Genomic DNA, 24,121 nt, shown 5'->3' with positions numbered 1-24,121 from the left:
AGGGCTTCGTCGGGAAAGGCCTCTTGGAGGAGATGTGACCTTAATAACGCTTCGAGGGCGGAGAGAGCGGCGGACTGACGTACGTGAAGGGGGAGGGCGTTCCGGGCTAGGGGGAGGACGTGGAAAAAGGGTCGGTGAAGGGGACGTGACCTTAATAGCGCTTGGAGGGCGGAGAGAGGAAAGGGGAGGGCGTTCCGGGCTAGGGGGAGGACGTGGAAAAAGGGTCGGTGACGAGGTAGACGAGATCGGGGCACGGGGAGTAAGCTCACCCACCCTCCTCTCCAATTCATTCAGGACCTAAACGGATCCGTGAGGTTTCAGTTAAGCGATAAAACCGGGCTTGGGTTAAGAGTTGGCAGTGTAGCCCGCCTATCCACAGCTCTGAACTCCATCCGGAAGAGCGGAGAGTTGTTCAGAAGAAGCCCAGGCAGCCCTTCAGACGAGAAGGGAAGCAACGTGGCCCGGTGGAAAGAGTACGGGCCTGGGAGTCGGCAGGACTTGGGCTCGTATCCCGGCTCTGCCACCCGTCTGCTCCGTCACCTGGGCCAAGTGGCTTCACTTCTCTGGGCCTCAGTTACCTCATCTGTAAAAGGGGGATTAAGACCGGGAGCCCCATGGGGGACAGAGACCGTGTTCACCCCAGAAGAGAGGGAGAAGAGATGCCGAAACTGAGGCAAGGAGACGTTGAGTGACTTGTCCGAGTTCACAGAGCAGGCAAGTCTACGATTGGAACCCAGATCCTCCGACTCCCGGGCCCGGGCTCCTTTCATGGGGCCACACCGCCGCCTTCCTTAGCGCGTAACGCTTAGAGCCGTTCGGGTAATAGTAACGTCGGTATCTGTTAAGCGCTTACTACGTGCCGAGCACCGTTCCAAGCGCTGGGGGGGGGGGACGGGGGGGGGGACGACACACGGGGGAATCAGGTCGTCCCACGTGGGGCTCGCGGTCTTCGTCCCCATTTTCCAGATGAGGGAACCGAGGCCCAGAGAGGTGAAGTGACTCGCCCCCGGTCACACGGCTGACGGGTGGCGGAGCCGGGAAGTCGAACTCATGACCTCTGACTCCAGAGCCCGGGCTCCTTCCGCTGCGCCACGCCGCTTCGAATGCTCCTACTGCTTCGCGTAGGCTGCACACTCAAACTGGGAGTCCCACGTGGGATGGGGGGGGGGGGGGGGGGCCGCGTCCATTCTCATTGACCTGTATCTACCCCGGTGCTTAGGACAGCGCTTGACACGCTCTGCCTCGTCTCAGGCTGTCGAGGCATCTCCGACCCACAGCCGCTCCACGGACGCGTCTCTCCCAGAACGCCCCGCCTCCACCTGCCGTCGTCCCGGTGGCGGATCCACAGAGTCCTCTCGGTCAAAATCCGGAAGCGGTTTACCGTCGCCTCCTTCCGCGCGGTGGGCTCGAGTCTCCCCCCCCGCCCCCGACTCTCTCCCGTGCCGCTGCTGCCCGGCCCGGGTGAGTTCTGACGCGTGGCGGGTTGCCGGCCACTCGCTAGCCGCTGGCCAAGCCGGCATCTCATCCGTTCGACAGTACTGATCGAGCGAGCGCTCACTACGTGCGGAGGGCGGCACTAAGCGCTTGGGACGGACAATTCGGAACGGAACGGGTGGGCCTCTGCTTGACCCATTGACCCATATATCGAAGCAGCGCGGCTCAGCGGAAAGAGCCCGGGCTTAGGAGTCAGGGGTCATGGGTTCTATTCCCCGGCTCCGCCGCCTGTCAGCTGTGTGGCTTCGGGCGAGTCACCCCACTTCTCCGCGCCTCGGTTACCTCATCTGGAAAATGGCGATTAAGACCGTGAGCCCCGCGTGGGACAACCCGATCACCCTGTATAAACGTTGGTATTTGTTAAGCGCTCACCATGGGCCGAGCACCGTTCTAAGCGCCGGGGCGGACCCGGGGGAATCGGGTCGTCCCACTTGGGGCTCACAGTCTCAATCCCCATTTTACGGATGAGGGAGCCGAGGCACCGAGAGGTTAAGTGACGCCCAAATTCACACGGCTGACGGGTGGCCGGGCCGGGATTCGAACCCGTGACCTCCGACTCCAAAGCCCGTGCCCTTTCCGCCGGGCCGCGCCCGCCTCACTATCTCCCCCGGCGCTTAGAACGGCGCTCGGCACGGAGTAAGCGCTTAACGAATACCACCGTCATTACCGTTACGAATTTATCCGCCGAGTCACACCGGCTCGAAGCCTGAGGGAAAGCAACGCCAACGTAAACAGTTCAAGCCCCGCGTTCGGCCGCCCGACTTTTCAGCCGTCCCAAACCGGACCCGAGAGCCGACAGAGGAGAAACCGCCCCCACGGACAAAAAAATCTCCCGGGTTCCGCCCCGACGGGGACGTGCCCTCGGCAGATACTCACCGATTTCCCTTTGGGTAAGTTCCCCTCGCAGGCCTGCTTGGAGAGATCCTGACGGCCAATTAAGAGGCACACGGCTTCCGGCCAGTCCGAAGCCGGCCGCTCCCGACAGTGATAGATGGCGTCCCGGATAGGCAGGGCGACTCCGAAGGGCAGGGACTCCAAGTCGCGCAGGGTGAAGCCTGGGAGCCGACGGGAGACGAGCTTCCGCTCCGAGATCCGAACGGGCCGCGGTTACCCACAGACCCCCACGGGGAGGAAGGGGGAAGGGGCGGGGAAATCCGGGAGAGATTTCGGGGACTACTTGGGTTTCCCTTCCTCCACCTTCGACGGGTCTCCGGGAACCACGGTTCGAGGCGGATGCCGTGTCCGTCGAGGTGGGGACCGCCGACGCGACGTCCCATTCGAGGGGGAGGTCGGACGGGCTCGAGGGGACTCTCGCGAAGGTGGGGGGAAGCTCGCGCCCTCACCGAAGTGGCCGAGGAAGTGGCGGACTTGGGGGAGGCTATAATAACGTCGGTGTTCGTTGAGCGCTCACTACGTGCAGGGCGCCGTTCTGAGCGCCGGACTACGCGTAGGCGAGGCTCGGGAGGAGGGGAGGGGAGGTCGCTGTCCCCTTTACGCACTGAATTGCCCGTCCCACGAGACAGGCCCGCTAGCGTCGAGGATTTCCGGGGTTCCCCGCGGGGTACTTGCGCATTTTCCGGTCCCTTCCCCGGATCCCCCAGTTTGCGGAGTAAGAGCCCGGGCCCGGGAGTCGGAAGGAACCGGGTCCTAACCCTGGCTCCGCCGCGTGACCGCGGGCAAGTCACTTCGCTTCTCCGGGCCTCAGTTATCTCATCCGTAAAACGGGGATCGAGCCCGCGGGACAGGGACGGTGTCCAGCCCGATTCACTTGCACCCGAGGCTTGGGACGGCGCTCGGCACCTGGCTAAGCGCTCACCGAGCACCACGATGACTACTATTATTACTTCCACTCTCCTCTTAACAAAAAGAGCTTTTTGCTCTGCTCTGAGTCTCTTCTCTTCAACGCCTCCGCTGCCCTTCTCCTCCCCGCCCCCTCGACCGAAAAAATGGGACCCCGACCGCCATTCCCCAACCCTGTCCCCGGGGAAATCGATACCCTACGGGGCGGGAGGGGGGAGCCCCCTGAGGGCAGACGGATTCCCTCCCCTCTCGGCAGCGGGCCCGGGGACTAGCGCTTAGAACGGTGCTTGGCACAGAGTAAGCGCTTGACAAATACCGACATCATTACTATTACCGTCACTGACCCCTTGGGGCCACAGTGGCTTTTCGACCGACCCCGCAGGGTCAGGGACACCGTGTCCGGGGCCTAGAGACCTGGGAGAAAGGCTTCCGCCGACTCCCGGGGCTAGGCCGACTTTCCCAGATTCCCAGGGACCGGCGGGAGTGAAGCGGCAGCGACCCGACGCTCCGGTTCCCGGCCCGAAACCGAAAGCGGGAGATTGAGGCCGATCCCACTTCCTGGGCGATATCCCGGGAGGGCTACGGGAGACCCTCCCCGTCTCCTCACCGCCCTCGCGCTGCCATCGGGGAAGGAGAAGAGGCTAAGAAAGGCACGTTCCGGGGTGGAAAGGAAGGGTTCCTCCTTCCCGCGCGGGGTCGCCGCGGAGTATCGCGGTCCCTTACCGACGTCAGTCATCCAGAGCACTAACTTTTCGGCGAGGCTAGCGATCGATGCGTCGTGCCCGAAGCTGAGCCTGGAAAAAAGACCAGAACGCGGGAGGAAGGCTTTCCTAAACAGACCGACTGAACAGCTCTCGCAACACGGTCCCATCGGGATCACCTGGGGAAGCGGTGCGGCCCAACGGGAGGAGCGCGGGAGCGGGGGAACCCGGATTTCGACCGCGGCTCGGCCACCCGCCCGCTGGGCGACCCGGGCCGAGCGGCGTCGTTTCTCCGCGCCTCAGCTTTCTCATCCGTAAAACGGGAACTCGATACCCGTTTTTTCCCCTCCTACTCAGGCCGTGAGCCCCGTACGGGACCGGGACCGTGTCCAACCGATCGTACTGATCGAGGGCTCACCGCGTGCAGAGCACTGTACCAAGCGCTTGGGAGAGTACACGGAACACGTAGGCGGGTTCCCCGCCCACCTGAGTACACGGTACTCGGCCCGTAGTTGAGCGCCTAATACCGCTGTCGTTATTGTTCTTCGTTATAGAAGAACATTCTTCCGTCATCAGAGAGAAGCAGCGGGGCTCAGCGGAAAGAGCCCGGGCTTGGGAGTCAGAGGCCATGGGTTCGAATCCCGGCTCCGCCACTTGGCAGCTGTGGGACTGCGGGCGAGTCGCTTCGCTTCTCTGGGCCTCAGTTCCCTCATCTGGAAAATGGGGATGAAGACTCCGAGCCCCACGTGGGACCACCTGATTCCCCTGTGTCTGCCCCAGCGCTTAGAACGGCGCTCGGCGCGTAGTGAGCGCTTGACGGACACCAACGTTACATTACGTCACCGTTATTATTACTACTGTTTTTACCTGTTGTCATCCCGCTCTGTCTGTTGCTTTTTTGGCACTGAAAGAGAACAGCACGAAACGCCATTTTTACGATTCTCCTTATAGGAGCCTGAAAGCAATCATTCCATCAACCAGTGGTATTTACTGAGCACTTACTGAGTGCACAGCGCTGAACTGAGCGCCTGGAAGACTACGATACACCGGTTTCTGGACACATTCCCTCCCCGCAAGGAGCTTACAGTCATTGCAAGCAGCGTGGCTCGGCGGGAAGAGCCCGGGCCTCATGGGAGTCAGAGGTCACGGGTTCGACTCCCGGCTCCGCCACTTGTCAGCTGTGTGACTGCGGGCGAGCCGCTTCACTTCTCTGGGCCTCAGTGACCTCATCTGGAAAATGGGGATTAACTGGGAGCCTCACGTGGGGCAACCCGATTACCCTCTATCTTCCCCGGCGCTTAGAACAGTGCTCCGCACACAGTGAGCGCTTAACGTACATAAATAAAGGGAGAGTACAGGATACCGAAGTTGGTAGATAGGTTCCCTGCCTACAAGGAGCTTACACACCAGAGGGGAGAGTACAATTCACCGGAGACGGTGACACGGTCCCAGCCCCTGAGGAGCTTCCAGGCTGGAGGGAAGAAGAGGAACGTATGAGGGGAGGGGAGGCGGGACGTTGGGGGTGTCCAAATTGGGCCCCGCGGAGATGACCCGAAGGCCACCGGTTCACCCTGGAAGCTGGCTGCTTCCGCCAAACGCGCAACTCCCGTCCCCCGCCGACCTCACGCCGAGGACCGTTGGCTCGGCGAGCCCGGGGCAGAGGGCGGGTGGCCCCGGTTCCAGAAATTCAGGCGGGGACTCGGACGGCACGAGACGCGGGGGTGGCCTGAGGCGGCGATCCCGCCGCCGCCGGCCTCCGGGTTCTTCGCTTCCTAATCGTCGGCGGTCGGCCGGCGCCCGCCGGCTGAGACGCTTAAGGATCCCGAGGAATCGGCGGCAATCACCTGGCGTTATCCCGGACAAGTACTGCGATGCTTCACCGGAAACGGCTCTCTCGTCACCAAGGATGTACAGGGCGATACTCTGTATGGGTAAAGACGCGTACGATCGCGTGTTCGATACCGACGAGCTCGTCTGACATCGATTTGGGAAGTCTTAGCGCAGATCTGTCCGTTCCAGGCGGTCGGTGCAGTGCTCTGCACACACTAAGCGCTCAGTAGATACTACCGGATGATCCGCGCCCGGTCTGTTAAATTTCAAACCCGGGTTCTTGGCTAAGACTCAAGTGCGAAGGAAGCAGCGAGGTCAAACGCAGAGAACCCGGGGGTCAGAAGGACCCGGGTTCCGATCCCGGCTCCGCCCCTTGTCCCCTGGGTGACCTCAGGCAAGTCGCTTCACTTCCCCGGGCCCCAGTTCCCTCATCCGTGAAACGGGGATTAAGACCGTGCGGGACGGGGACCGCGTCCGACCTGACAACCTTATACCCCGCGGCTCGGTACTGTCCGACACAGAGTAAGCGCTTAACGAATACCGCCGAAAAAAACACCCTCACGGGAGAGAGTGGTTTTTCTCTCCGTACGTACCAGGACCACCAGCTTGCTTCTTTCACAGACTCCGGGTAAGTAAGGGTAAGATGAAGCCCCTTCACCTTTCAAACAGGAGCTCAGCCACTGATAGATACTCGGAGGCTCGGGAGTCAAAAATGCAGGGTAGTGCATCGAACCTGTTTGGGCTGAAAAGAAGACCCAGCTGCAAACAACGCTCGGCCGCACGGCCGGTTGGTCGTTACTTTGCTCTTGGACAGAGAGACGCCGAGAGGATTTGGCCCTGCCCCGTCACGGTAGGCAAGACTTGCCACCGGGCTTTCCCACGCCGCCCCGTGGGCCCCGTTTGCAAGAAATCGTCGGCTGTCCCGGAATAAGAGGTAAATGAATGGGCCAGAAGCGGCACCGAGTTGAAAATCGGCCTAGCCGGGGTCGCCGAGTTTCGGGCACGGGCTGCCGCGGCTGGTGGCCGAGGGCAATGTACTGTACGTATTATTTCTTACTCTACTTATTTTGTTAAAGACGTGCATATATCTGCGATTCTATAGAGAAGCAGCGGGGCTCAGCGGAAAGAGCCCGGGCTCGGGAGTCGGAGGCCGTGGGTTCCGATCCCGGCTCCGCCACTCGTCAGCTGTGCGACTCTGGGCAAGTCACCCGACTTCTCTGGGCCTCAGTTCCCTCGTCCGTAAATTGGGGATGAAGCCTTTAACCCCCTCGTGGGACCACCTCATTACCTTGTATCTACCCCAGCGCTTAGAAGAGCGGCTCTGTACCTGGTAAGTGCTTAACAAAAGCCATCGTTATTATGATTATTACTCCTTGTTAAGCGCTTACTATGTGCCAAGCGCTGTTCTAAGCGCTGGGGTGGATACCAGGCTATCGGGTTGTCCCACGTGAGGCTCACAGTCTTCATCCCCATTTTACGGATGAGGGAGCTGAGGCACAGAGACGCACACCGACAGACCGAGTTTGATGTCTCTCTTCTCCCGGACGTCCGCCGGAATTCCTCCCGGGGTGGAAGCTGAACTCGGAACGACGCGGGGCTTGGCGGTCAAATGGCCAATGGAGCACACCGGGGCCCGCCGGCTTTTCAGGCCGCCCTCGGTAAAATCGCGGGACCGCGACGTCCACCGGCACGACGGACTAGGAGGACGTCTACGGTCCCAAAGGCGGGTATCGAGAAAGGCGCTCGTTTCTGACTCTGCACCACTGAAGAGACGGCTGAGGGCAACTCCACTTACCTTGGTCGATGGAGCACGTTTGCCGGGAGGTTTTCACAAGGGCCGGGTAGTCTCTGTAGTAATAATCTATGTACGGCTCCAGTTTCAAATCCCTAAAACAGTTGCAGAGACGGGGGGGGGTGAACAAAATAGTGAAAATCCATCGATATTAAGGGCGGCATTTAGATTCCTCTTCATTTATCATCGGTCGGAAGACTGGAAGGGAGAGCGAAGCGGCACGGCGTGGTGGTCAGAGCGTGGGTCCGGGGGTCAGAAGGGCCTAGGTTCCGATCCAGGCTCCGCCACGTGCCCGGTGTACGACCTCGGACAAGTCATTTCACTTCCCCGGGCCTCGGTTACCTCCTCTGTAAAATGGGGATGAAGACTGTGATCCCTAGGCGGGACAGGGACCGTGTCCAACCTAACTTGCGTCTACCCCAGCGCTCGGAACAGCGCTGGACACGAAGCAAGCTCTTAACAGATACCATCATTTTTTGGTTAGAAGGCATTACGGTCGACCTTCCCTTAAGGCATTCGCTTTTCCGTGGCGTTTTAACCCAGACATCACAGGGTCCTTTAACGTAGTCTTAAAAGAACGACAAATTAAAACCATCGAGGACTGCGGCTCTCCAGCAGGGAAGAGTTAGGAAGTTGGCTTTAAATCCCCGTTCTCGACTGCTTCCCGATCAATTCAGTTCCTTCGCGTCTTCCGACGTCCCCAAGGCGAAAAAAAATCGGCCCTCCGACGATACGGTTCCCTGCCGTTCCACCGAGCTAACGGGATGAGGCTTTGGCGGACGGCCCCTGGCGGCGTCTTGGGATTCATTTCAATGTCCGTCTCCCCCTCTAGACCGTAAGCTCCTTGTGAGCGGGGATGGCGCCCGCCTACTCTACTGTCCCATACCCTCCCGAGCGCTTAGTACGGTGCTCTTCGAAGCCCTATTAAATGCGCGTCTCCTCCGAGAGGCCTTCCCTGACTGAGCCCTCTTGTCCTATTCTTCACCCCGCTTCTGCGCTGCCCCGACCCGCTCTCTTTCTACACCTACCGTCCCAGCCCCGCGGCGATCGCGTCCCTATCTGTCGTGTACGTATTTCGAGTGATGCCTGGCTCCCCATCTGGACCGCAGGCCCGTGGGCAGGGAGCGTAGCTGTTACGTTACACTGTACGCTCCCAAGCGCTCAGTACAGGGCTCCGCACACAGTAGGAGCTCAGGAGAGCAGCACGGGAAGCAGCGTGGCCTAGTGGACAGAGCCCGGGCCCGGGCGTCAGAAGGACCTGGCTTCTAATTCCGGCTCCGCCACTCGTCTGCTGTGTGACCCTGGGCGAGTCACTTGACTTCTCTCAGTTCCCGCATCTGTAAAATGGGGATGAAGACCGTGAGCCCCACGTGGGACAGGGACCGTGTCCAACCTGATTACCTTTTATCTATCCCGGCAGTCGGTACAGGGCCCGGCATACAGTAAGAGTTCAACAAATACCATAAAAAAAAAAAAAGGGGGGCGGAAGGTGATGAATTTATCCCCCCGCTAGCACCGGGCTCAGTCTTCCTTAACAAATTCCATTAAAAAAATTAACAGACGATAACAACAATGTCGGTATTTGTTAAGCGCTTACTATGTGCCGAGCACTGTCCTAAGCACTGGGGCAGATCAGGTTGTCCCACGTGAGGCTCACGGTCTTAATCCCCATTTGACAGATGAGGTCACTGAGGCACCGAGAAGTTAAGCGACTTGCCCAAAGTCACACAGCTGACGGGTGGCGGAGCCCGGATTAGACCCCACGCCCTCCGATTCCTAAGCCCGTGCTCTTTCCACTGAACCACGCTGCTCTCCCAAGCGCTTAATACGGCACCCTGCGCATAGTAAGCGCTCAATAAATAGCACCGGCTGAGGGAAGAGGCTACCGGTACCTCCAGCCACCTGGTTCTGCCCTCTCTCCCCTCATTAGCACAAAATGCCCTCGGAGGCGTCAGGCCCCTGAGGGCCACAAGCCCCGTAGATACTCATCACCCCGGCTCCACAGAGGAAATCCTAACACCTGCAAAAAAGAAGATCAAGAGGGTAATAATGCAAAATCCAACTGATGTCACCCGGAAGGTGTTAAGCAGGGGGATCAGGAAGTTGAAAAATAATGTGGTGGGCTGGGAATTTTCTGGTATTTGTCCGCAGAGTTACTAATAACAATGGTATTTGTTAAGCACTTACTAGGCTTCAAGTTCTAAGCACTGGGGTAGATGAAAGATAATCAGGTTGGACACGGCCCCTGTCCCACGCGGGGCTCGCGGCATCAATCCCCGTTTGACAGACGAGGTCACTGAGGCCCAGAGAATTCTCGTGAAGCGACCGGCCCAAGACCGCCCAGCCTCCAAGCGGCAGAGCTGGGGGATGCCCAAATCTAACGATAACGTTGGCATTTGTCAGGCGCTTATAGAGCACCGTTCTAAGCGCCGGGGTAGATTCGGGGTCATCGGGTCGTCCCACGTGAGGCTCGCAGTCTTCGCCCCCGTTTTACAGATGAGGTCGCTGAGGCCCAGAGAAGTGAAGTGACTTGCCCACAGTCGCCCAGCTGACAGGTGGCAGAGCCGGGGTTCGGACCCATGACCCCCGACTCCCAAGCCCGTGTCCTCTCCACTGAGCCGCGCTGCTTCTCTCCATCTCCAGCCCCGCTGTCTCTCCTTCTGTGCGGTCTCGCATCTCCTCTTGCCTTGGGGGCACCCCTCCTTGGACGTCCTCCCGTCCCGTGTCCGAAACGGAGCCCCTTAACTTCCCAGCCGAACCCCGGCCTCCCCGCGACTCTGCCGTCGCTGTAGACGGCACCGCCGTCCCTCCTGACTCCCGAGCCCGGGCTCTACCCATTAGGCCACGCTCCTTCTCAAGCGGATCGGGCGCTCCCAGGCGTCGGGTCCGGGGCTCTGCCCCCGGGGGTGCCCGCTAAACGCCGCTGGCGGGGTGCCACACGTCGGACGGCGGGTACTCGGGGCGGCCCCCTCCCCCTTTCTTTTCCAGTGGCACCTGTTCCGCGTCAGGCCCCGTTCTAAAATAATCGGGTCGGGCGGAGTCCGCGTCCCACGTGGGGTCCCGGATCTTAATCCCCATTTCCCGGATGAGTCGACTGAGGCGTACAGAAATGACTCGCCCACGGTTGCACGGCCCCCGGGGGACGGCGCGGCGATTAGAACCCGGGTCCTCCGACTCCCGGGCCCGCGCCCTCTCCCCGAGGCCACGCCGTTTCCCCGCGCCCCCCTCCCCCCCCCACCCACCGCTCCCGTGAGAGAGCGCGATTCCGAATCCGGGGCCGGGGCCGCCGTACCTGGCCAGCTGAACGAGGACGACGACGAGCGACTGGACGCCGTCACCCATCAGACTGTTCAGCTTCAGCTCCTCGTACACGAGGTGAAGCACGAAGAAGACGGCAGGGATGTGAGTGAAGAGAAGCGTGGAAGAATCCAGACTCGGGCTGGGGGAAGAGGTCTCTTTTAAAGGTGAAGTTTCCAAAGGGTCCAGACGCAAAGTCCTAGCCAGGAGATGAGACTCGACACTCCGGTGGTAGTCTGAATTTAGCAGGTATTCCCAGTCCTGAACGAAAAGGGAGGAAAACGTGTTCCGGTTTATTCGGAAAATAATAATCGCCGCACTCGTTAAGCGCTTCCTACGTGCCCGCACCCGGTTCCGAGCGCTGGCGGAGGTACGGAGCCGTCGGGCTGGACGGAGCCCACGTCCCACGTGGGGCTCACGCTCCTAATCCCCATTTTCCGGATGAGGGGACTGAGGCCCAGAGAAGTGAAGTGACTCGCCCGAGGTCGCGCAGCGGTCGCGTGGAAAAGCCGGGGCTAGAACCCAGATCCTCCTGACTGCCGGGCCCGCGCTCCGGCCACGGAGCCACGTCGCTTCTCCGGTAATAATAATAATAACGTCGGTATCTGTTAAGCGCTTACTACGCGCAGAGCACCGTTCTAAGCGCTGGGGGGGACACAGGGCCATCGGGTCGTCCCACGTGAGGCTCACGTGTCTTAATCGCCATTTCACAGGTGAGGGAACTGAGGCACGGGAAAGTGAAGCGACCTGCCCACGGTCGCACAGCTGTCAGGTGGCAGAGCCAGAATTCGGACCCATGACCTCTGACTCCCAAGCCCGGGCTCCTTCCACCGAGCCGCGCTGCTTCTCTAAAGCCTCGTTCGGTTTCCTCTACGATCGTGGCTGAATCGATCGGCAGCGAGTCAGGTGCTTGCGATCGCGGAGGTGTGAAACGGGAATAAAATGAATGCCACAAGGGAACCAAATGCAAGACGCTAGGCTAAGCCTCCTGCTGCGAGGCTTTAAACCTTCAAACGGGAGTTCATCTGAAGGATCGATCGTTGGGCGCATATCCCGAAAGAGGAAAGAACTGCGGAAGGATTCGGGGTAGACGAAGAGGGACCGTTACGGTCAAGCCCATTTCCTTCACCTTACGGATGGTCTTTGGCACATCGACTCGTTCAACCACACCTGCACACAACAGCGAGACCTCATCGTCGACTGTATTACTTCTGAACAGAGGGTCGAATTATAGTCATTTTTATCGATTTATGGTCTCTCGGGCTCCCAAAGCAACTTTAAGCAGTTTAGAATTCCCGATCAATTCAGTTCCATCACATCTTCCGACGTTCCCAAGGCAAAAAAATCGGCCCTCCGACGATACGGTTCCCTGCCGTTCCACCGAGCTAACGGGATGAGGCTTTGGCGGACGGCCCCTGGCGGCGTCTTGGGATTCATTTGAATGTCCGTCTCCCCCTCTAGACCGTAAGCTCCTTGTGAGCGGGGATGGCGCCCGCCTACTCTATTGTCCCATACTCTCCCGAGCGCTTAGTACGGTGCTTGGAGAAGCAGCGTGGCTCAGTGGAAAGAGCATGGGCTTTGGAGTCAGGGTTAATGAGTTCGAATCCCAGCTCTGCCACTTGTCGGCTGTGTGACTGTGGGCAAGTCACTTAACTTCTCTGTGCCTCACTTCCCTCATCTGTAAAATGGGGATTAAGACTGTGAGCCCCACGTGGGACAACCTGATTCCCCTGTGTCTACCCCAGCGCTTAGAACAGTGCTCGGCACATAGTAAGCGCTTAACAAATACCAACATTATTATTATTATTGCTCTTCGAAGCCCTATTAAATGCACGTCTCCTCCGAGAGGCCTTCCCTGACTGAGCCCTCTTGTCCTATTCTTCACCCCGCTTCTGCGCTGCCCCGACCCGCTCTCTTTCTACACCTACCGTCCCAGCCCCGCGGCGATCGCGTCCCTATCTGTCTTTTACGTATTTCTAGTGATGTCTGCCTCCTCATCTGGACTGTAGGCTGGTGGGCAGGGAGCGTAACTGCTACGTTATACTGTAATAATAATAATTATGGCATTTGTTAAGCACTTACTATGTTCCAGGCACTGTAATAATAATAATGTTGGTATTTGTTCAGCGCTTACTATGTGCAGAGCACCGTTCTAAGCGCTGGGGGGGAGACAGGGTCATCGGGTCGTCCCACGTGAGGCTCACAGTTTTAATCCCCATTTTACAGATGAGGTCACTGAGGCACAGAGAAGTGCAGTGACTCGCCCACAGGCACACAGCTGACAAGCGGCAGAGCTGGAATTGGAACCCCAGACCTCTGACTCCCCAGCCCGGGCTCTTTCCACTGAGCCGCGCTGCTTCTCTACTTAGTACTGGGGTGGATACAAGCAAATCAACCCTGTCCCATGTGGGGCTTCACAGTCTCCATCTCCATTTTACAGGTGAGGTGACTGAGGCCCGGAGAAGTGAAGGGACTCGCCCCAGGTCACGCAGCGGAAAAGTGGCGGTGCCAGGATCTGGACCCGGGACCTTCTGACTGCCAGGCCCGTGCTCCATCCATTACGCCACGCTGCGCCTCGATAATGAAAACGCCACCTTGTTCTTGGTTAGTTTCCAAAGTGCGCTAACGTCGATTACCTCATTTCACGCTCGTGATACCCCCGGGAAGGAAGAGAGAGCAACAAGGCGTAGTGGGTAAAGCGCGGGTCTGGGGGTCAGGAGGACCGGGATTCGAATCCCGGCTCTGCCGCTTGTCTGCCGCGGGACCTTGGGCAAATCACTCAACCTCCCCGGGCCTCGGTCACCTCGGCCGAAAATCGGGATCGAGACCGGGAGCCCCAGGTGGGACACGGACTACGTCCGACCTCATTACCTTGTACCTCATTCAACTGTACCCGTCGGGCATTTATTATGTGCAGGGCGCTGTACCGACCGCTCGGGAGAGTACAGAGTAACAGTAAACAGATACGTTCCTCACAGTGCCGGGCACATAGTAACTGCCCAATGGATACCCTGAAAAAAAAAAAAACTCAACTCAATTTACCGACGCAAAAAAAAAAAAAATGGAGGCCAAAGAGAGGTTGAATGACTTGGCCGAGGTCATTCGGCACAGAGCCCAAACCGGAACCCGGGTCGGGCGACTCTCAGCTGTACGCTCTACCCATCGGACCACCCAGCGCAGAATGCTGCCGGACGGACCGCCCGGCTCGGTTTCACAGTCGAACCCTCGCGACAACGCGACAGACCGACTCCTCCGCCAACGGCTCAGGGAGATGCTTACGTCATCCGATCCGGTCTCGGAAGGTCTGGCTTTCTTGGGTGCGATGACCGGGGAAAGCGATCCTTCAAAGTCGAGCTGCAAAACACCGCCGGAGAATATCGAACACCGGGACGCGTCACCCCGCTCCTCAGAAGCCTCCAGCGGTCGCCCGGCCACCTCCGCATCAAAGAAAGGTTCCTCGCCGTCGGCTTTAAGGCCCTCCACCGCCTCGCCCCCTCCTACCTCACCTCGCCGCTCTCCTACTAACCCCCAGCTCGCGCGCTTGGCTCCTCCGGGGCTCGCCTTCTCACTCCGCCTCCACCTCGCCCATCTCGCCGCCGACCCCGGCCCACGTCCCGCCTCTGGCCTGGAACGCCCTCCCTCCTCAAATCCCGCGGACAATCCCTCTCCCCCCCTCGAAGCCTTATCGAAGGCCCGTCTCCGCCGAGAAGCCTTCCCGGACTGAGCCCCCCCCCCCCTCCTCCCACTCCCTTCTGCGTCACCCTGACCTGCTCCCTTTCCTCATCCCCTCCCTCAGCTCCACAGCGCTGAGGTACATATCTGTATTTATTTATTCGTATTGACGTCCGTCAATACTCTAGACCGCAAGCTCACTGTGGGCAGGGAATGTGCCTGTTCATCGTTGTATCTTACTCTCCCGAGTGCTCGGTACAGCGCTCTGCACACAGTAAGCGCTCAATAAATACGAATCAACGGATGAAAATGATGCCAGCGTTCAAAAGGGCAACTCTGACGATTACTAGACCTCGACAAAGGCGGTCACCTTCCACTCTACGGAAATGAAACCCTGAGTTTCCTATGCCGTACTGATTTGTAAACTGGGACAGGAGCTGCGGGGCTGGCAGGGGGTGACGAATAAAGGGAGCGGGTCAGGGCGACGCAGAAAGGAGTGGGAAAAGAGGAGACGAGGGACTAGTCGGGGAAGGTCCCCAGCTTGGCCCCTTCCCGGTTTCGGCGGCTCCCCCACTGGGCTGGACGATCAGCCAGGGCCGGGGCAGACGGGCGGGAGGCTCCTCCTCACGAAGATTTGCCGGGGCAGTGGGAGAGGGCAAGACGAACCACGCGGACACTTCCCCCGCTTGCCCCGCTAGGCGCGTTTCCTGGTGAGGACCGGAGAGGCGGCAGTGAGGAAGGAGTGGCACGAGTGAGAGCCTTCTGCTCCCTCTTCTTGGCCCTCTTTCATTCCCTCCTTTCCTCCTCCTGCTTCCTAACTTCTCCGAGTCTCGGTGACCACATCCGTAAAATGGATTAACGGATTAAGACGGCGAGCCCCACCCGGGACAGTGACTGTGTCTTTCCCGATCTGCTCGTCTCCGGCCCAGAGCTTAGTACGGTGCGTGGCACCCGGTAAGCGCTCAACGGATGCCGCGATAATTCGTATTTCCCTCCTTCTCCCTCCTCACCTGCCCCTTTTCTTCCTGCCCTCCAAAGCTCTGCCCCTAAGGCCACGTCGCCGAGGAATCCCCCAAGTTGGCTCCGCTGCCCGAGGGATCCGTTTAGCCCGTAAGCCCGTCGATGGGCGGGGACCGTCTCTATCTGTTGCCGAACTGTCCGTTCCAAGCGCTTAGTACGGTGCTCTGCACATAGTAAGCGCTCAATAAACACCACCGAACGAATATCTGTTGGGAGACTTCGGCTTCCATAACTGACAACAGCCAAGAGACCTCAAGTCGGAGCTCGGCTCCCCGGGGAACTCTTCGTGTCCCGAGGCGGCTTCTGACTGGCGAATCGTGCCATCCCTCTGGTCCACCTGGGCCGATTTCACCCACGGACAATTGTCTGCGTCCCAAATAAATGAATGGACGCTACGACGACGACGATAACGTTGGTACTGGTCGAGCGCTTACTACGTGCCGAGCACCGTCCTAAGCGCCGGGGTAGATACGAGGTCATCGGGTCGTCCCACGTGGGGCTCGCGGTCTTCATCCCCATTTTACAGACGAGGGAACTGAGGCACAGAGAAGTTAAGTGACTTGCCCAAAGTCACACAGCTGACGTGATCTTTCCGGCAAGAACTTACTCTATTTGTGGAGATGAGCTTAATCAGAATGTTACAATCTGTGGGAACCCTAGAACGATTGCAACAGGAATTATAATCACGGCATTCGTTAAGCGCTGACTATAGGCCAGGCACCGTTCTGAGCGCTGGGGTGGACGCAAGCAAATCGGGTTGGACCAGTCCCTGTCCCGTGTGGGGCTCAGACTCTCGATCCCCATTTTACAGAGGAGGTAACCGAGGCACAGAGAGGTGAAGCGGCTTGCCCGAGGCCACAAAGCAGACAAGGGGAGGAAACCCATGACCTTGTCACTCCCAGGTCTGTCCTCTATCCGTCACACCACGCTGCCTCTCGCTGTCGGCTGTGTGACCGGGGGCAAGTCGCTTAACTTCTCTGCGCCCCAGTGACCTCGTCTGCAAAATGGGGATGAAGACCGTGAGCCCCACGTGGGACAACCCGATTCCCGTGTCTACCCCGGCGCTTAGAACGGTGCTCTGCACATAGTAGGCGCTTACAAACACCAACATTATTATTATTATTATTATTATCACGGCAGCGGAGTACCCATCCTATTTCACTGGGACTGATCATCGGCCGTCCCTCTCAAACAGATTCCCGCCGCTCTGAGAGCCGGGGGTCTGGCTCTCGCCCGACCGATTCCGTTTCAAATCGCCAAGACACCGACGGCCGCCAGTGGTTAAGGGTCAGCGGGATTTGCCTGGCCGCCCTCCTCGGGCTTAGTTCGGCGGCGGACACTTGAACTCTGAGCGGGGGACCCGCGACCAAGGCCAGGACGGAGAAAACTCCGTCGACTCACGTTTCGGGTCCAGGCTAAACGGTCCGTGTTGTAACCCATCATGTTCATGAGGCAGGTGACGAACGAGTTCCACTCCGAACGACAGCTGGGTCCGCCGGGGGCATTGTGGGCATTGTACCACTTGACCAGCACCTGGACGGCTATCTCTTTCGGCAGGATGGCCTTGATCGCTAGCAGGCACTTTCTCACTGGGGAAAGGGAAAGGTTCGGTTCCGGCGATTTCCACACGCCGCATCAGCACGTCACCAAATCCCGGGGCGGGGCGTCAGAACGCCGTTAAGACCGAAAGAGCCGGCGGAGTCAAGAGGAAAGGGAGCCGGTAGCGCTGCCCGTCCTCAGAGAAGACGAGGAGACACGGGGCGCTCATTAGCGAAGCGGAAAGGATCGGCGGAACAGAGCCGAGCGTTGAGCTAAGCCCAGCGGAGCGGGGGCTCTGGGGCCGAGCGGGATTCTTCCCCGCGGCCCTCTTACCTAATTCTGAGGTGGCGATTTCGGGAATGGTGATCCTGACCATGGAGCCGTTGCTGAGTTCCTGGGCAGAACGAGAGAAAGTTAGGAATCGAGCGGCCTCCGTTTCTTTCGAACACCTGCTTCTTTTAAGTCATACTGAAAAATCTAAAACTTCATAAAAAAAGAAAACCCAATTTTGATAAAGATGGTTGTTCCACTACTACAGAACGTTCCCGATTAGTAACTGTCAGTAGAAGTCAACCGTCCTTTTTGCACTGACGGTCCACGTGTTTTTCCAACCCGCCGTCTACGTCCCAGCAATAAGGTGTTCTTCCACAAATTCCCCGGATCTGTCTTTTTATGGTACTGGTTAACGCCGAGTGCCAGGCGCTACACTAAGTGCTGGGGTAGGTACAAGATCATCACAGTCCATGTCCCCCGTGGGGCTCACCGTCTTCACCCCCATTTTACAGATGAGGTGTGAGGCACAGAAGGGAAGTGACTTGCGCAAGGTCACACGGCAGAAAAGTGAGATTAGAACCCAGATCCTCCGACTCCCAGGCCCGTGCCCCCTCCGCTAGGCCACGCTACTCTCAGACTATCCTTTCCCAATCCCTAAAATCCTACCCCCTTGACTCTAAGAGCTGGATACTAGCGGTGACTCGGGAAAATAAACCGTACGAGGTCCAAATAATTAAAACCCCTATCCCATAGAGACGGTTTCTTTGTCAGCTGCTAACGACAGAGAAATCTCAAAACCCAGGCAGAAAACGACGCCCGACCGCTGACACCGAAGCAACGCAAAACGCACTTACTAGAGTTACCCTGTTGTGGACGGAGTCTCTGACCGAATGAATGTACGTTCCAAGTTGTTGAAAAGTACAGTCGTCGATATAGGAAGAATCGTGAAGTTTGGAGGTATCCCTCAGCTCGGGAACTGGAGACAACAGCACCACCTGCCAAAAACAAAAAAGGAATCCCCCCCCACAAAAACCCAAAATGGAAACTTCTGAACGAATTCAGTGACGGAAAACCGACAGTTTATCTCGGTTCGGGGAACCACGTCGAGCTAAGCCGAGCTTCCCGAGGTCGCGGTACCGTGTCCAACCCGGCTATCTTGTACTGAGCCCGTAGTGAGCGTTTAACAGATGCCAAAATTATCATTGCCATGCTCCGTTGAGCGCTTAACCAAGCACAGTGCTCTGCGCACGGTAAGCACCCAACAGATACGACCGACCGCTCTGCTCACGGTAAGCGCTCGATAAATGCCACCGACTGACTGGTTGATACAGCGAGTGCCCACCTCCACGGGGATTACAATCTGTGAGCGAAAGGAAAAAAATCGACCGATCCAAGCACCGTATTACGCGCTCGGGAGAGGACAACGTAACAGAGTTGGAAAGCGCCTTCCCTGCCCGCGAGGAGCTTAGTCTACGGGCTAAATCAGTCGATCAGCTGCATTTATTGAGCGCTTCCTACGTGCACGGCACCGTGCCGTGACTAAAATAGACCGAGCGGGGAGGGGGAGGGATGGAGCAAGGAGGATTCCTTGGGAAAACTCATCCTTTCCCAATGGCTTCAAACTATCACCTCTCTGCAGACTTCACCCCCAGCTCTTCATCCCCAGCCCCCATCTCCCTCCCTCTCCGCAGTCTCGCGTCTCCTCCTGCTTTCGAGACACCCCTACTCGGACGTCCTCCCGACGCCTCCAACTTCAACATGTCTAAAACGGAACTTCTCATCTCCCCACCCAAACCCCGTCCTCATCTCCTCCTGCTTTCGAGACACCTCTACTCGGACGCCCTCCCGACGCCTCCAACTTCAACATGTCTAAAACGGAACTTCTCATCTTCCCACCCAAACCCTGTCCTCCCCGTGACTTTCCCATCACTCAAGACGGCACCGCCCTCCTTCTTGTCTCACAAGCCCGTGACCTCGGCGTCATCCTCGACTCCCCTCTCTCTTTCTAACCACACGTTCGATCCGTCACCAAATCCTGTGGGTTCCGCTTGCACGCCGTCGCTAAAATCCGCCCTCCTCCCTGTCTCACAAGCGCGGGACCTCGGCGTTACCCTTGACTCCTCCCTCTCTCTCTCTCTCTAACCACACATTCGACCCGTCACCGAATCCCGTCGGTTCCGCCTTGACACCGTCGTTAAAATCCGCCCTCTCCCCTCCAGCCGAACCGCTACCGTGTTAATCCAACCGTTCGTCCTCTCCCGCCTCCCGTCTCTCCCCACGCCAGTCATTCATTCATTCGACAGTGCTCACGGAGCGCTTACTAGGTGCAGAGCACTGTACTAAGCGCCTGGAATGGCCAAATCGGTAACGGATAGAGACGGTCCCCGCCCGCTGACGGGCCCGCGGTCTAATCGGGGGAGACGGACGGACAAGAACGACGCAACAGATAGAATCGAGGGGCTGAACGTCTCGTTAAAACAACAGCAAATGAATAGAACCGAGACTCGAGAACAGAATTGAATGGGTCCGCGCTTCACTCTGCTGCCCGGGTCACTTTCCTACAGAAACGCCGGGCCCGTGTTTCCCCGCTCTTCAAGACCCTCCGGCGGTTGCCCATCCACCTCTGCGTCGAACGGAAACTCCTCATCGTCCGCTTTCAGGCACTCGATCCCCTCGCCGCTCTCCTACTACAACCCGCTTCGCTCCCTTCACGCCAACCTACTCGCTAGAGCTCGATCCCGTCCATCTCGACACCGACCTCTCGCTCGCGCCCCGCCCCCGGCCCGGAACGCCCTCCCCCTTCGTATCCGACAGACCGTCACTCTACCTTGGAAGCTTTATGAAAGGCCCACCTCCTCCGAGTGGTCTTCCCCGACTGAGCCGTCCTTTCCCCTTCTCCCGCTCCCTCCCGCATCGCCCCAGCACTTGGATCTGTAGCCGTCATTCACCCCTCCCTCAGCGCTCACGCACACATCTGAAATCGATTTATATTCCCGTCGGTCTCCCCCCTCTAGGAGGTAAGCTCCTTAAGGGCGGGGAACACGTCTACCGCCTCCGTTATCCCGGACTCGCCCAAGCGCTCAGTCCAGTGCTCCGCACGGAGAAAGAAATCCCTCCTTACCTCTTCCAAGGAGCCCAGGGGTTGACTCAGAGGCTTCGGCGTGCTGACGCTGTCCAGCGGCGTGCTGGGCCGCGGCATGGCGCTCGACAGGGTCAGGGAGGGAGCCGGCAGACCGGGGATGAAGACCTTCCCCACCTTGGGTGCCGCGTCGGGGAGAGGGAGGTCGGCGGGGGGAGAGGGAAATGGAATGGACGGATGATGATGATAACATATTACAGTACTCTCATGTCACGCTGCAATATTATCTTATCGGTCAAATGAATCATTCAAATGAATATAGACCACGGGTCGTCTTGGCCGGAGAAAGCTTCTGGGAGAAAACACGGAGGTGCCCGCACTTCTTTAGAGACCACGGTCGGTCGGATTTATTCGGTGCTTACCGTGCGTATCTGTAATTTATTCGGTGCTTACTGCACCTATCTGGAATGTATTTATTCATGTCATTATTGACATAATAATATGTCGTGGATATACTACGCTGGATACCTTCTATAACATCACAGACAACATATTACACCATACCGAATACTACGTATCACGACCGCAACTTACTGTTGCTAGGATATACTTATCATCACGGACATAACGTGGACATATTACGTCCAGCCCCTCCGGCCTGGAAGCTCGCTGTGGGCAGGGAACGCGCCTGTCGACCGGTATACTGTGCTCTCCCAATACGGCGCTCAGTGCGGTGCTCGGCGCACGGTACAGCGCTCAATAAATACGATCGAACGGAAGAACCAACGCAGAGCACTGTACTGAGGGCTCGGGGGAGTCCGACGGAACGGTGAACGGCAACGTTCCCCGCCCACGGCGAGCTTACGGCCAGGGCGGGCAACCTGAGGGCCCGCGGGGGGGCCTCGGTCGCCACGGAAACCCGAGCGGGTCCACACTGAGCGCTTACTCCGTGCAGAGCACCGTACCGAGGGTTGGGAGACTCGTTCACCTACGTTGGCCTCCGTCTCCCCCTCTAGACCGCAAGCTCACTGGGGGCGGGGAACGTGTCTGTTGCGTTACGGTCTGTCGTCCCGAGCGTTTAGAATAGTGCCCTGCACACGGTGAGCGCTCGATAAATACCACTGAGGGCTCGAATCGGATCCTCCGCTCATCTGACGGAAGCTTGTCGGCTCCCGTCCGCTCGGGCGGGTCACGGGGGCAGGCCCGCGGGAACCTGGGTGTATCTGCCATCGGGGCCGGCACAGTTTGGTCTTAAATTCTCCACCCGGCTTGTCTCCGGTTGAACTGATAAAACAGACACATTTGGGTCGGAGCAGAACACCTGGGTCCTAATCCCGGCTCCGCCGCCTGCCTGCTGCGTTGACCTCGGGTAAGGGCGGCGTGGCTCAGTGGAAAGAGTCGGAGGTCACGGGTTCGGATCCCGGCTCCGCCACCCGGCGGCCGGGTGACCGGGGGCGAGTCGCTTCACTTCTCTGGGCCTCAGTTCCCTCATCTGTCAAATGGGGATTAGCCGTGAGCCTCACGCGGGACGACCCGATGACCCTGTACCTCCCCCGGCGCTTAGAACAGTGCTCTGCACGTAGTAAGCGCTGAGCAAATACCAACGTCATTATTATTATTATTATTCCTCTGGGCCTCAGTTCCCTCATCTGTAAAAGGGGGATTACTATCATTGATAATAATGGTAATAACAATCGCAGCAGTGTTTGTTAAGCGCTTACTCTAGGCCAGGCACTGTACTAAGCGCCGGGGCGGACGCGAACATATCCGCAGTCCAGACACGATCCACGTCCCACCCGGGGCTCATAGTTTTACATTTTACAGATGAAGTAAGAGAGGCACAGGGAAGGGAAGGTTTGCCCGAGGCCATTCATTCAATCAATTTTATTTAATAATAATAATAATAATAATAATGTTGGTATTTGTTAAGCGCTTCCTATGTGCGGAGCGCTGTCCTAAGCGCTGGGGTAGACACAGGGGAATCAGACTGTCCCACGTGGGGCTCACGGTCTTAATCCCCATTTTCCAGATGAGGGAACTGAGGCCCAGAGAAGCGAAGTGACCCGCCCTCGGTCACACGGCTGACAGGTGGCGGAGCCGGGATTCGAACCCGTGACCTCTGACTCCAAAGCCCGGGCTCTTTCCGCTGAGCCACGCCGCTTTCTACTGAGCACCTACCGAGCACCGTACCAAGCGCTCGGAAAGGACAATGCAGCAGCAGTAAGAGACCACCCCTCCCCAACAACGGGCTCCCAGGGCCACGCTGCAGACAACTGGCCGGGAGGGTAGGGACGGCGTCCAACCTGATGAACTCCGCCCCCGTCTCGGCGCTTGCAACGGCGCCTGCCACACGGTAAGCGCCGAAAGACTACCAAGACTGTGAACCAAGAGAAACTGTTGTTGGACGGATCGGAAAAGCCCGCAGCCGGGGACTCACCCGAACCACTCCCGTGTACAGGACCAAGCTCCCGTTGCCTTCCAGGACCAACGTGGTGTCAATATTCTGAAAGCACAAGTCCGGCACTGAGCCCCCGCATCTGAGGAAGCGCGACTCCGGCCGGGAGCGGCCGCGAGGAAACGACGCTTGGCGTCCACGAGGCGGGCGTGCTCACCTCCACGGCGGCCGCGTCTTTGGCGGGAATGCTGGCGACGGAACCGAAGATCAGCTGGGTCTTGTCGTTACTCTCCTGAAACTTCACGCAGCTGAGCGGCGCAGTCGAAGAGAGACAGAGAGAGCGAGATGAGCACCTAGTCCCAAATGCTGCCCGGAGGAGAGAAACCAGACGGCGAGCGTGGATAGGGTCGTCCCGGATCGACGACGACAGCGTTACAATCGTCGTGGCATCTAAGCGCTTCACCCCGTGCCGGGCGCCGAGGCGGGTACGAGCAAACGGGGTCGGACCCGGTCCGCGGCCCACACGCGGCTCCCAGCGCTACTGACATCACGCGCGCTCCAAGAGGCCTTTCCCGACTCGGCGGCGAATGCCGCCGAGTCGTTTCCGATCCACGGCGACTTCACGGACTTCAGCCGTAGCGTTTTCTTGGTAAAAATGAATGCGGGAGCGGTCTACCATCGCCTTCTCCCGCGCAGCAGAAACCCCGAGTCTCCGCCGCCGGCTCCGACCGACGTTCCGATCGCTCGATCGTCCGCCTTTTGACTCTTTCCCGCGCCCGGCACGGGGGAATCGACTACCGTCTGACCCTTCGGCTTAGACCTTTCCATTACGGGCAGCCCCGGAGAGCGAACCTCTCTCAACGGCGGAGCTCGAAAGCTTTACTGGCATTTGATTCGGAGGGGAGCATCCCCGACCGGGGCCTGACTTCTTCCGTCGGCCCTCCCTGCTGCGTTTCCGAAGCACTTGGATTTGCGATACTCACCCCAACCCCGGCCCCGCGGGACTTCCGTGCGTAACCTCGTCCTCTCCCATTTCCCCTACCTGTAAATCAGTTTAACGTCCGTCTCCCCCTCTAGGCCGTAAGCTCCCTCCAGGCAGGGGATGTGCTCTCCCAAACCCCCGGTACGGTGCTCGGGAAAAAGAAAGCCCTCCACAGATACTATCCCAACTGACCGTTTCACTCGGGGGCGAGCCGGTGCAAGGAGAGGGAGCACCGCGATCACGGGGC

At 58.6% G+C, this 24,121-nt stretch overlaps 1 protein-coding gene across 2 annotated transcripts in view; it reads right to left on the bottom strand.

Annotated features, from left to right (window-relative positions):
• Positions 1–24,121, bottom strand: part of ANAPC1 (anaphase promoting complex subunit 1) — a 97,362-nt gene that overhangs the window by 53,059 nt on the left and 20,182 nt on the right. For both annotated transcript variants that reach the window (XM_029061318.1, XM_029061328.1), the window contains 14 exons: positions 23,110–23,200; positions 22,935–23,000; positions 20,540–20,674; positions 18,273–18,413; positions 17,479–17,539; positions 17,008–17,195; positions 14,194–14,268; positions 10,910–11,175; positions 7,621–7,712; positions 6,419–6,567; positions 5,840–5,918; positions 4,863–4,899; positions 4,018–4,088; positions 2,371–2,549 (listed from right to left, as the gene is read on the bottom strand). In XM_029061318.1, the coding sequence (XP_028917151.1) occupies positions 2,371–2,549; positions 4,018–4,088; positions 4,863–4,899; positions 5,840–5,918; positions 6,419–6,567; positions 7,621–7,712; positions 10,910–11,175; positions 14,194–14,268; positions 17,008–17,195; positions 17,479–17,539; positions 18,273–18,413; positions 20,540–20,674; positions 22,935–23,000; positions 23,110–23,200 (1,630 nt within the window). The remainder of the gene's footprint in view (positions 1–2,370; positions 2,550–4,017; positions 4,089–4,862; positions 4,900–5,839; positions 5,919–6,418; positions 6,568–7,620; positions 7,713–10,909; positions 11,176–14,193; positions 14,269–17,007; positions 17,196–17,478; positions 17,540–18,272; positions 18,414–20,539; positions 20,675–22,934; positions 23,001–23,109; positions 23,201–24,121) is intronic.

The sequence above is a fragment of the Ornithorhynchus anatinus genome, chromosome 1, assembly GCF_004115215.2.
Source record: "Ornithorhynchus anatinus isolate Pmale09 chromosome 1, mOrnAna1.pri.v4, whole genome shotgun sequence".
NCBI lineage: Eukaryota > Metazoa > Chordata > Mammalia > Monotremata > Ornithorhynchidae > Ornithorhynchus > Ornithorhynchus anatinus.
Note: the sequence above shows the minus strand (reverse complement) of the source record. Positions and strands in the feature narration are given on the sequence as shown.